This window comes from Cheilinus undulatus, linkage group 9, assembly GCF_018320785.1.
Source record: "Cheilinus undulatus linkage group 9, ASM1832078v1, whole genome shotgun sequence".
NCBI classification, from domain to species: domain Eukaryota; kingdom Metazoa; phylum Chordata; class Actinopteri; order Labriformes; family Labridae; genus Cheilinus; species Cheilinus undulatus.
Window position 1 is genome coordinate 641,261 of NC_054873.1, and position 12,748 is coordinate 654,008.

The 12,748-nt window shown below is 33.8% G+C and overlaps 1 protein-coding gene across 1 annotated transcript in view; it reads right to left on the minus strand.

Moving 5' to 3' along the window:
• The window catches only part of lamb1a (laminin, beta 1a), a 60,979-nt gene that overhangs the window by 23,239 nt on the left and 24,992 nt on the right, over positions 1–12,748 (minus strand). The window contains exons 19-21 of the mRNA XM_041795539.1: positions 11,849–12,080; positions 9,868–10,031; positions 3,248–3,472 (exon numbers count right to left, since the gene is read on the minus strand). Of these exons, the coding sequence (XP_041651473.1) occupies positions 3,248–3,472; positions 9,868–10,031; positions 11,849–12,080 (621 nt within the window). The remainder of the gene's footprint in view (positions 1–3,247; positions 3,473–9,867; positions 10,032–11,848; positions 12,081–12,748) is intronic.

Consider the following 12,748-nt stretch of genomic DNA (forward strand, 5'->3'; position numbering starts at 1 on the left):
TCTGGATTAAATCAAAGTTTCTGGATTAAATCAGTGTTTCTGGATGAAATCAGTGTTTCTGGATTAAATCAGAGTTGCTGGATTAAATCAGTGTTTCTGGATTAAATCAGAGTTGCTGGATTAAATCAGTGTTTCTGGATGAAATCAGTGTTTCTGGATGAAATCAGTGTTTCTGGATGAAATCAGTCTTTCTGGATTAAATCAGTGTTTCTGGATTAAATCAGAGTTGCTGGATTAAATCAGTGTTTCTGGATTAAATCAGTGTTGCTGGATTAAATCAGTGTTGCTGGATTAAATCAGTGTTTCTGGATTAAATCAGAGTTGCTGGATTAAATCAGTGTTTCTGGATTAAATCAGTGTTGCTGGATTAGATCAGTGTTTCTGGATTAAATCAGTGTTTCTGGATTAAATCAAAGTTTCTGGATTAAATCAGTGTTTCTGGATTAAATCAGTGTTTCTGGATTAAATCAGTGTTGCTGGATTAAATCAGTGTTGCTGGATTAAATCAGTGTTTCTGGATTAAATCAGTGTTGCTGGATTAAATCAGTGTTTCTGGATTAAATCAATGTTTCTGGATTAAATCAGTGTTTCTGGATTAGATCAATGTTGCTGGATTAAATCAGTGTTTCTGGATTAAATCAGTGTTGCTGGATTAAATCAGTGTTTCTGGATTAAATCAGTGTTTCTGGATTAAATCAGAGTTGCTGGATTAAATCAGTGTTTCTGGATTAAATCAGTGTTTCTGGATTAAATCAGTGTTTCTGGATGAAATCAAAGTTTCTGGATTAAATCAGTGTTTCTGGATTAAATCAGTGTTTCTGGATTAAATCAGAGTTGCTGGATTAAATCAGTGTTTCTGGATTAAATCAGAGTTGCTGGATTAAATCAGTGTTGCTGGATTAAATCAGTGTTGCTGGATTAGATCAGTGTTTCTGGATTAAATCAGTGTTTCTGGATTAAATCAAAGTTTCTGGATTAAATCAGTGTTTCTGGATGAAATCAGTGTTTCTGGATGAAATCAGTGTTTCTGGATTAAATCAGTGTTTCTGGATTAAATCAGAGTTGCTGGATTAAATCAGTGTTTCTGGATTAAATCAGTGTTGCTGGATTAGATCAGTGTTTCTGGATTAAATCAGTGTTTCTGGATTAAATCAAAGTTTCTGGATTAAATCAGTGTTTCTGGATGAAATCAGTGTTTCTGGATTAAATCAGAGTTGCTGGATTAAATCAGTGTTTCTGGATTAAATCAGAGTTGCTGGATTAAATCAGTGTTTCTGGATTAAATCAGTGTTTCTGGATTAAATCAGTGTTTCTGGATTAAATCAGTGTTTCTGGATTAAATCAGTGTTTCTGGATTAAATCAGAGTTGCTGGATTAAATCAGTGTTTCTGGATTAAATCAGTGTTGCTGGATTAAATCAGTGTTGCTGGATTAAATCAGTGTTTCTGGATTAAATCAGTGTTGCTGGATTAAATCAGTGTTGCTGGATTAAATCAGAGTTGCTGGATTAAATCAGTGTTGCTGGATTAAATCAGTGTTGCTGGATTAAATCAGTGTTTCTGGATTAAATCAGTGTTGCTGGATTAAATCAGTGTTGCTGGATTAAATCAGTGTTTCTGGATTAAATCAGTGTTGCTGGATTAAATCAGTGTTTCTGGATTAAATCAATGTTTCTGGATTAAATCAGTGTTTCTGGATTAGATCAATGTTGCTGGATTAAATCAGTGTTTCTGGATTAAATCAGTGTTGCTGGATTAAATCAGTGTTGCTGGATTAAATCAGTGTTTCTGGATTAAATCAGTGTTTCTGGATTAAATCAGTGTTTCTGGATTAAATCAGAGTTGCTGGATTAAATCAGTGTTTCTGGATTAAATCGGTGTTTCTGGATTAAATCAGTGTTTCTGGATGAAATCAAAGTTTCTGGATTAAATCAGTGTTTCTGGATGAAATCAGTGTTTCTGGATTAAATCAGAGTTGCTGGATTAAATCAGTGTTTCTGGATTAAATCAGAGTTGCTGGATTAAATCAGTGTTTCTGGATTAAATCAGTGTTGCTGGATTAGATCAGTGTTTCTGGATTAAATCAGTGTTTCTGGATTAAATCAAAGTTTCTGGATTAAATCAGTGTTTCTGGATTAAATCAGTGTTTCTGGATGAAATCAGTGTTTCTGGATGAAATCAGTGTTTCTGGATTAAATCAGTGTTTCTGGATTAAATCAGAGTTGCTGGATTAAATCAGTGTTTCTGGATTAAATCAGTGTTGCTGGATTAGATCAGTGTTTCTGGATTAAATCAGTGTTTCTGGATTAAATCAAAGTTTCTGGATTAAATCAGTGTTTCTGGATGAAATCAGTGTTTCTGGATTAAATCAGAGTTGCTGGATTAAATCAGTGTTTCTGGATTAAATCAGAGTTGCTGGATTAAATCAGTGTTTCTGGATGAAATCAAAGTTTTTGGATTAAATCAGTGTTTCTGGATGAAATCAGTGTTTCTGGATGAAATCAGTGTTTCTGGATTAAATCAGTGTTTCTGGATTAAATCAGAGTTGCTGGATTAAATCAGTGTTTCTGGATGAAATCAAAGTTTCTGGATTAAATCAGTGTTTCTGGATGAAATCAGTGTTGCTGGATTAAATCAGTGTTTCTGGATTAAATCAGTGTTTCTGGATGAAATCAGTGTTTCTGGATTAAATCAGTGTTTCTGGATTAAATCAGTGTTGCTGGATTAGATCAGTGTTTCTGGATTAGATCAGTGTTTCTGGATGAAATCAAAGTTTCTGGATTAAATCAGTGTTTCTGGATGAAATCAGTGTTTCTGGATTAAATCAGTGTTTCTGGATTAAATCAAAGTTTCTGGATTAAATCAAAGTTTCTGGATGAAATCAGTGTTTCTGGATGAAATCAGTGTTTCTGGATGAAATCAGTGTTTCTGGATTAGATCAGTGTTTCTGGATGAAATCAGTGTTTCTGGATTAAATCAGAGTTGCTGGATTAAATCAGAGTTGCTGGATTAAATCAGAGTTGCTGGATTAAATCAGTGTTTCTGGATGAAATCAGAGTTGCTGGATTAAATCAGTGTTTCTGGATTAAATCAGAGTTGCTGGATTAAATCAGTGTTTCTGGATGAAATCAGAGTTGCTGGATTAAATCAGTGTTTTAAGCTGCCAGTCTGTGAGTAAGATACTCTAAAAACAGCTATGCAACTGTGCAGTGAAAAAGTTAATCGTCATGGTAACCAGGTGTACTTACTCCTGCAGTCCTGCAGCAGGGCGTTGCCATAGTAACCCAGCTTGCAGCTCTCACAGGCCACACCCTCGCTGTGGTACAGACAGCGCAGACACTCTCCGGTCTGGGCGTCGCAGGACTCGGGGTCGGTCACATCGATGTTGTTATTGCACAGACAAGGCTGGCACCGGCCCCCCGCCTCCTCTGGGTTACCGTAGTAACCAGGTGAGCACTCGTCACAGCGAGCACCTGCAGAGAGGCGGAGACTTTCATTTTTCTAAAACCACTCTTTGACGGTTTTCCAGATCAATAAAAAGAGCCAGATCTCCCATGACTATTTCATTTCCTGTCAACGATAGTTCATCCACCAAAGATTGCATATTGACGACAGGAGCGTTCTCTCCATCCCCAGTTCACACACTCAATCATTAACTGGAGGAGCGGGTCGTTCTCTTTGGCTCTGACTTATTCTATTAATTTCTCTGATTAACTTTAAAACTTTTGATGGTTTTAGTCATTTTTTTAAAGCTTTAACATGGTTCCTCTAAAACTCAAAATCAGCTCTTCTGTTTTCAAGCTTTGAATGAGGCGTTGTTTTTAATCCCTGCCGGCCAATCAGAGGCCGGTTCAGTCATGCTGTGGTATAATTATAGTGGTGAAGTCTGGGGATATTTTCTGCTCCGGTAGCAGTGAAAACAGGAGAGAAGTGACGGTGATTCACTCGTCTTCCTGTTGTAGAAACGCCTCGTCTCATTCCTCATGTCTCTGATACAGACGCCATCAAACCGCCGTCTGTCCCGGCTAATTACATCCTGTTAGCATCTGTGAAACAGCTGGTCACTGACTCATGCATGAACACATACAGAGGTTATTTTTACTCCTGAACAGATGTAAACGTCAGTCTGTTAGTCTATCGTCAGATTTCCTCTTTTACTGACTTAACAAGGGTACGCGATATTACAGGATAAACTATTAACTCATTATAATCCTGTTATAATCCTGTTATAATCTCATAATAAACTCATAACTCCTTATAATCCTGTTATAATCCTGTTATGATCTCATAATAAACTCATAACTCATTATAATCCTGTTATAATCCTGTTATAATCTCATAATAAACTCATAACTCATTATAATCCTGTTATAATCCTGTTATGATCTCATTATAAACTCATAACTCATTATAATCCTGTTATAATCCTGTTATAATCCTGTTATAATCCTGTTATAATCTCATAATAAACTCATAACTCATTATAATCCTGTTATAATCCTGTTATAATCTCATTATAAACTCATAACTCATTATAATCCTGTTATAATCCTGTTATAATCTCATTATAAACTCATAACTCATTATAATCCTGTTATAATCCTATTATAATCCTGTTATAATCTCATTATAAACTCATAACACCATTATAATCCTGTTATAATCCTGTTATAATCTCATTATAACTCATAACTCATTATAATCCTGTTATAATCCTGTTATAATCTCATAATAAACTCATAACTCATTATAATCCTGTTATAATCCTGTTATAATCCTGTTATAATCTCATTATAAACTCATAACTCATTATAATCCTGTTATAATCCTGTTATAATCCTGTTATAATCTCATTATAAACTCATAACTCATTATAATCCTGTTATAATCCTGTTATAATCCTGTTATAATCTCATTATAAACTCATAACTCATTATAATCCTGTTATAATCCTGTTATAATCTCATAATAATCTCATAACTCATTAAAATCCTGTTTTAATCCTGTTATCTTGTTATAATCTCATAACTCATTATAATCCTGTTATAATCCTGTTATAATCCTCTTATAATCTCATTATAACTCATAACTCATTATAATCCTGTTATAATCCTGTTATAATCTCATTATAACTCATAACACATTATAATCCTGTTATAATCCTCTTATAATCTTGTTAATAACTCTTTATAAACTCATAACTCATTGTAATCCTGTTATAATCCTGTTATAATCCTCTTATAATCTTGTTTATAACTCTTTATAAACTCATAACTCATTGTAATCCTGTTATAATCCTGTTATAATCTCATTATGAACTCATAACTCATTGTAATCCTGTTATAATCCTGTTATAATCTCATTATAAACTCATAACTCATTATAATCCTGTTATAATCCTGTTATAATCTCATTATAAACTCATAACTCATTGTAATCCTGTTATAATCCTGTTATAATCTCATTATAAACTCATAACTCATTATAATCCTGTTATAATCTCATTATAAACTCATAACTCATTATAATCCTGTTATAATCCTGTTATAATCTTGTTATTATCTCGTTATAAACTCATAACTCATAATAATCCTGTTACTATCTCATTATAAACTCATAACTCATTGTAATCCTGTTATAATCCTGTTATAATCTCATAATAATCTCATTACTCATTAAAATCCTGTTTTAATCCTGTTATCTTGTTATAATCTCATAACTCATTATAATCCTGTTTTAATCCTGTTATCTTGTTATAATCTCATAACTCATTATAATCCTGTTATAATCTCATTATAAACTCATAACTCATTATAATCCTGTTATAATCCTGTTATAATCTCATTATAAACTCATAACTCATTATAATCCTGTTATAATCCTGTTATAATCTTGTTATTATCTCGTTATAAACTCATAACTCATTATTATCCTGTTACTATCTCATTATAAACTCATAACTCATTGTAATCCTGTTATAATCCTGTTATAATCTCATAATAATCTCATAACTCATTAAAATCCTGTTTTAATCCTGTTATCTTGTTATAATCTCATAACTCATTATAATCCTGTTTTAATCCTGATATAATGTTATTGTAGTCTCATTATTAATGTATTAAACGTTCGTTACAAGATTGTAATAAGCTTCTTTTGTGCTCGTTATAGTCTAATTATAATCTCGTTTTAATCTTGTTATAATCTAGTTAGGATTTCATTATAATCTTGTTTTAATCTTGTTATAATCTTGTTATAACTGTATTATAATCTCGTTATAATCTCGTTCTAATCTTGTTATAATCTTGTTATAACTGTATTATAATCTCGTTATAATCTTGTTATAATCTTGTTATAACTGTATTATAATCTCGTTATAATCTCGTTTTAATCTTGTTATAATCTTGTTATAACTGTATTATAATCTCGTTATAATCTCGTTTTAATCATGTTATAATCTTGTTATAACTGTATTATAATCTCGTTATAATCTCGTTATAATCTTGTTATAACTGTATTATAATCTCGTTATAATCTCGTTTTAATCTTGTTAGAGTCTTGTTATAACTGTATTATAATCTCGTTATAATCTCGTTATAATCTTGTTATAACTGTATTATAATCTCGTTATAATCTCGTTTTAATCTTGTTAGAATCTTGTTATAACTGTATTATAATCTCATTTTAATCTTGTTAGAATCTTGTTATAACTGTATTATAATCTCGTTATAATCTTGTTAGAATCTTGTTATAACTGTATTAGAATCTCTTTCTAATCTCGTTCTAATCTTGTTATAATCTTGTTATAACTGTATTATAATCTCGTTCTAATCTCGTTCTAATCTTGTTATAATCTTGTTATAACTGTATTATAATCTCGTTTTAATCTTGTTAGAATCTTGTTATAACTGTATTATAATCTCGTTATAATCTCGTTATAATCTTGTTATAACTGTATTATAATCTCGTTATAATCTCGTTTTAATCTTGTTAGAATCTTGTTATAACTGTATTATAATCTCGTTTTAATCTTGTTAGAATCTTGTTATAACTGTATTATAATCTCGTTTTAATCTTGTTAGAATCTTGTTATAACTGTATTATAATCTCGTTTTAATCTCGTTATAATCTTGTTATAACTGTATTATAATCTCGTTATAATCTCGTTTTAATCTTGTTAGAATCTTGTTATAACTGTATTATAATCTCGTTATAATCTCGTTTTAATCTTGTTAGAATCTTGTTATAACTGTATTATAATCTCGTTTTAATCTTGTTAGAATCTTGTTATAACTGTATTATAATCTCGTTATAATCTCGTTATAATCTTGTTACACCTGTATTATAATCTCGTTATAATCTCGTTTTAATCTTGTTATAATCTTGTTATAACTGTATTATAATCTCGTTATAATCTCGTTTTAATCTTGTTAGAGTCTTGTTATAACTGTATTATAATCTCGTTATAATCTCGTTCTAATCTTGTTATAATCTTGTTATAACTGTATTATAATCTCGTTATAATCTTGTTATAATCTTGTTATAACTGTATTATAATCTCGTTATAATCTCGTTTTAATCTTGTTATAATCTTGTTATAACTGTATTATAATCTCGTTATAATCTCGTTTTAATCATGTTATAATCTTGTTATAACTGTATTATAATCTCGTTTTAATCTTGTTATAATCTTGTTATAACTGTATTATAATCTCGTTATAATCTCGTTTTAATCTTGTTAGAGTCTTGTTATAACTGTATTATAATCTCGTTATAATCTCGTTATAATCTTGTTATAACTGTATTATAATCTCGTTATAATCTCGTTTTAATCTTGTTAGAATCTTGTTATAACTGTATTATAATCTCATTTTAATCTTGTTAGAATCTTGTTATAACTGTATTATAATCTCGTTATAATCTTGTTAGAATCTTGTTATAACTGTATTAGAATCTCTTTCTAATCTCGTTCTAATCTTGTTATAATCTTGTTATAACTGTATTATAATCTCGTTCTAATCTCGTTCTAATCTTGTTATAATCTTGTTATAACTGTATTATAATCTCGTTCTAATCTCGTTCTAATCTTGTTATAATCTTGTTATAACTGTATTATAATCTCGTTATAATCTCGTTTTAATCTTGTTAGAATCTTGTTATAACTGTATTATAATCTCGTTATAATCTCGTTTTAATCTTGTTAGAATCTTGTTATAACTGTATTATAATCTCGTTATAATCTCGTTATAATCTTGTTATAACTGTATTATAATCTCGTTATAATCTTGTTATAATCTTGTTATAACTGTATTATAATCTCGTTATAATCTCGTTTTAATCTTGTTAGAATCTTGTTATAACTGTATTATAATCTCGTTATAATCTCGTTTTAATCTTGTTAGAATCTTGTTATAACTGTATTATAATCTCGTTTTAATCTTGTTAGAATCTTGTTATAACTGTATTATAATCTCGTTATAATCTCGTTATAATCTTGTTACACCTGTATTATAATCTCGTTATAATCTTGTTTTAATCTTGTTATAATCTTGTTATAACTGTATTATAATCTCGTTATAATCTCGTTTTAATCTTGTTAGAGTCTTGTTATAACTGTATTATAATCTCGTTATAATCTCGTTATAATCTTGTTATAACTGTATTATAATCTCGTTATAATCTCGTTTTAATCTTGTTAGAATCTTGTTATAACTGTATTATAATCTCATTTTAATCTTGTTAGAATCTTGTTATAACCGTATTATAATCTCGTTATAATCTTGTTAGAATCTTGTTATAACTGTATTATAATCTCGTTCTAATCTCGTTCTAATCTTGTTATAATCTTGTTATAACTGTATTATAATCTCGTTCTAATCTCGTTCTAATCTTGTTATAATCTTGTTATAATCTTGTTATAACTGTATTATAATCTCGTTATAATCTCGTTTTATCTTGTTATAATCTTGTTATAACTGTATTATAATCTCGTTATAATCTCGTTTTAATCTTGTTAGAATCTTGTTATAACTGTATTATAATCTCGTTATAATCTCGTTTTAATCTTGTTAGAATCTTGTTATAACTGTATTATAATCTCGTTATAATCTCGTTATAATCTTGTTATAACTGTATTATAATCTCGTTATAATCTTGTTATAACTGTATTATAATCTCGTTATAATCTCGTTTTAATCTTGTTAGAATCTTGTTATAACTGTATTATAATCTCGTTATTATCTCGTTTTAATCTTGTTAGAATCTTGTTATAACTGTATTATAATCTCGTTTTAATCTTGTTAGAATCTTGTTATAACTGTATTATAATCTCGTTATAATCTCGTTATAATCTTGTTATAACTGTATTATAATCTCGTTATAATCTCGTTTTAATCTTGTTAGAATCTTGTTATAACTGTATTATAATCTCGTTTTAATCTTGTTAGAATCTTGTTATAACTGTATTATAATCTCGTTTTAATCTTGTTAGAATCTTGTTATAACTGTATTATAATCTCGTTTTAATCTCGTTATAATCTTGTTATAACTGTATTATAATCTCGTTATAATCTCGTTTTAATCTTGTTAGAATCTTGTTATAACTGTATTATAATCTCATTTTAATCTTGTTAGAATCTTGTTATAACTGTATTATAATCTTGTTATAATCTCGTTATAATCTTGTTATAACTGTATTATAATCTCGTTATAATCTCGTTTTAATCTTGTTAGAATCTTGTTATAACTGTATTATAATCTCATTTTAATCTTGTTAGAATCTTGTTATAACTGTATTATAATCTCGTTCTAATCCCGTTATCACCTCATCATCAGCTCAGTATAAACCTGTGATAAGACCATTTACTCATACCTTTGTACCCGGTGTTGCACACACAAATGACTTGCTGAGAGTCGTCGCCACGGTAACAACTTCCTGCAAACTGCCGCAGGCTGCCCGGGCCGTCAGGGCACCTGCAGGGACGACAGTGGTCACCTGACCCCAGCACTGGGTCTCCATAGTAACCATCCAGGCACCTGGTGGAGTTGAGAGAGAACAAGAAGGTTAACCTTGTGTGTACTGATGTGTTACCTGTCTCACCTGTCTCAGGTGGGCTTTAAGGCCAGCTCAGACTACACGAATTCAGCCAGATTGAAGCCCGACTGCGACGTTGCAGCTTGTCGTCGAAATTCGGGCCCGATTGTGAGCGTAAGGAACGACAAATGGTGTGGTAGTGTGACATAATTAACGACGCGTCCACGATGCCCCACGACCACGATTCAACAAGACTAGCATGTCAGAATTTTCCGTACATGTCGTCTAGTTTGACACCCTGACCTGACGTAGACGACGTGAATCCTGACGTCTACCAATAGGAGAACATTTGCTCCTTATCTTTGCATCATCATTTACAAGATTTACCACCCTTTATCCCCTTTTATTTCCTAAAACTATGTGATTTTTTTTTCATGTTATCACATGCAGACCTTCAGTTCTGTCTGAAGGAGAGCCAGTCCTTACTGTCCTCCTCTTGATACATCCGTACTGATCATCCATGATCCAGTCCATCAATGTTTCTTATTTTCCTTTTTTGAGCAAAAGACCACGACAATCAGACAGAGCGCTTCTGTTGTAGAGTGATTGACACTCTTTGGCCCGCCCCCCGACAACCTGTGAACTCGCACTCAGTCGCGGAGACAGTGGTGACGTCAGCATACGGTGAGCAGTCTGGATCACTCCTGTAGTGTGGCCAGGCTGTCGGCCATGACGGGACAAGATTTTGGTCGCATAGTCTGACATGGTGCCATCAGGAACGACCAAAAGAATCGTGTAGTCTCAGCAGGCCTTTGCGCTAACTAAGGAGTTTAAATCTCAGGTAAACCTCCCCTGTCTCAGGTAAACTTCACTTGTCTCACCTGTCTTAGGTAAACCTCACCTGTCTCACCTGTCTCAGGTAAACCTCACCTGTCTCTGGTGTCTCAGGTAAACCTCACCTGTCCCAGGTAAACCTCACCTGTCTCAGGTAAACCTCACTTGTCTCAGGTGTCTTAGCTAAACCCCACCTGTCCCAGGTAAACCTCATCTGTCCCAGGTAAACCTCACTTGTCTCAGGTGTCTTAGGTAAACCTCACTTGTCTCAGGTGTCTCAGGTATACCTCACCTGTCTCAGGTAAACCTCACCTGTCTCAGGTAAACCTCACCTGTCCCAGGTAAACCTCACTTGTCTTAGGTGTCTCAGGTAAACCTCACTTGTCTCAGGTGTCTCAGGTAAACCTCACTTGTCTCAGGTGTCTCAGGTAAACCTCACTTGTCTCAGGTGTCTCAGGTAAACCTCACTTGTCTCAGGTGTCTCAGGTAAACCTCACCTGTCTTAGGTAAACCTAACTTGTCTCAGGTGTCTCAGGTAAACCTCACTTGTCTCAGGTAAACCTCACCTGTCTCAGGTAAACCTCACTTGTCTCAGGTGTCTCAGGTAAACCTCACTTGTCTCAGGTGTCTCAGGTAAACCTCACCTGTCTTACCTGTCTCAGGTAAACCTCACTTGTCTCACCCGTCTCAGGTAAACCTCACTTATCTCAGGTGTCTCAGGTAAAACTCACATGTCTCTGGGGTCTCAGGTAAACCTCACCTGTCTCAGGTAAACCTCACTTGTCTCAGGTAAACCTCAACTGTCTCAGGGGTCTCAGGCAAACCTCACCTGTCTCCGGGGTCTCAGGTAAAACTCACCAGTCTCAGGTGTCTCAGGTAAACCTCACTTGTCTCACCTGTCTCAGGTAAACCTCACCTGTCTCAGGTGTCTCAGGTAAAACTCACCTGTCTCAGAGGTCTCAGGTAAACCTCACCTGTCACTCACCTGTCACAGCTGTGTCCAGTGGTTTGGTCCCTGCAGTCAATGCAGTGCCCGGTGTTGGGGTCACAGGTGTCGGCATGTCCGTTACAGGTGCAGGGTCGACAGGCGGGGAATCCCCAGTACCCGGGCAGACAGCGGTCACACTGACGGCCGTACGCTCCGGGAACACAGACGCACTGACCGGTCAGCTGATCGCAGAATGAGCTCTGTGAGCCCTGAGGGTCGCAGTCACACACTGAAAACACACAGACACACCCTTTTAAGGTACAGAACCAGACCGTCAGCAGGGGGCGCTGTCTGTCAGGGGGCTTTTAAGGTACAGAGCCAGACCGTGACCAGGGGGCGCTGCCTGTCAGGGGGTTTTTAAGGTACAGAGCCAGACCATCAGCAGGGGGCGCTGCCTGTCAGGGGGCTTCAAAGGTACAGAGGCAGACCATCAGCAGGGGGCGCTGCTTTTCAGGGGCCTTCAAACTAGAGTTACACAACTGAAACCATGATGAAACTGTTTATTGGTCTACTTGTAAAAATAGTTCAGGCCTGATAGGTTTGTTTAGAAAGGTTACCAGTTACTGAAGCAGCCTCTCCACCCTGACCTCTGATCATAGCTGATCAGTGTGTATTGATTACTGAGTAATCAAAACATACTGATCACCATCTAACCTCTGATCATAGGTGATCAGTATGTATTGATTACTGATTGATTGGTATCTAACCTCTGATCATAGCTGATCAGTATGTATTGATTACTGATTGATCAGTATCTAACCTCTGATCATAGCTAATCAGTGTGTATTGATTACTGAGTAATCAATACATACTGATCACCATCTAACCTCTGATCATAGGTGATCAGTATGTATTGATTACTGAGTGATCAGTATCTAACCTCTGATCATAGCTGAT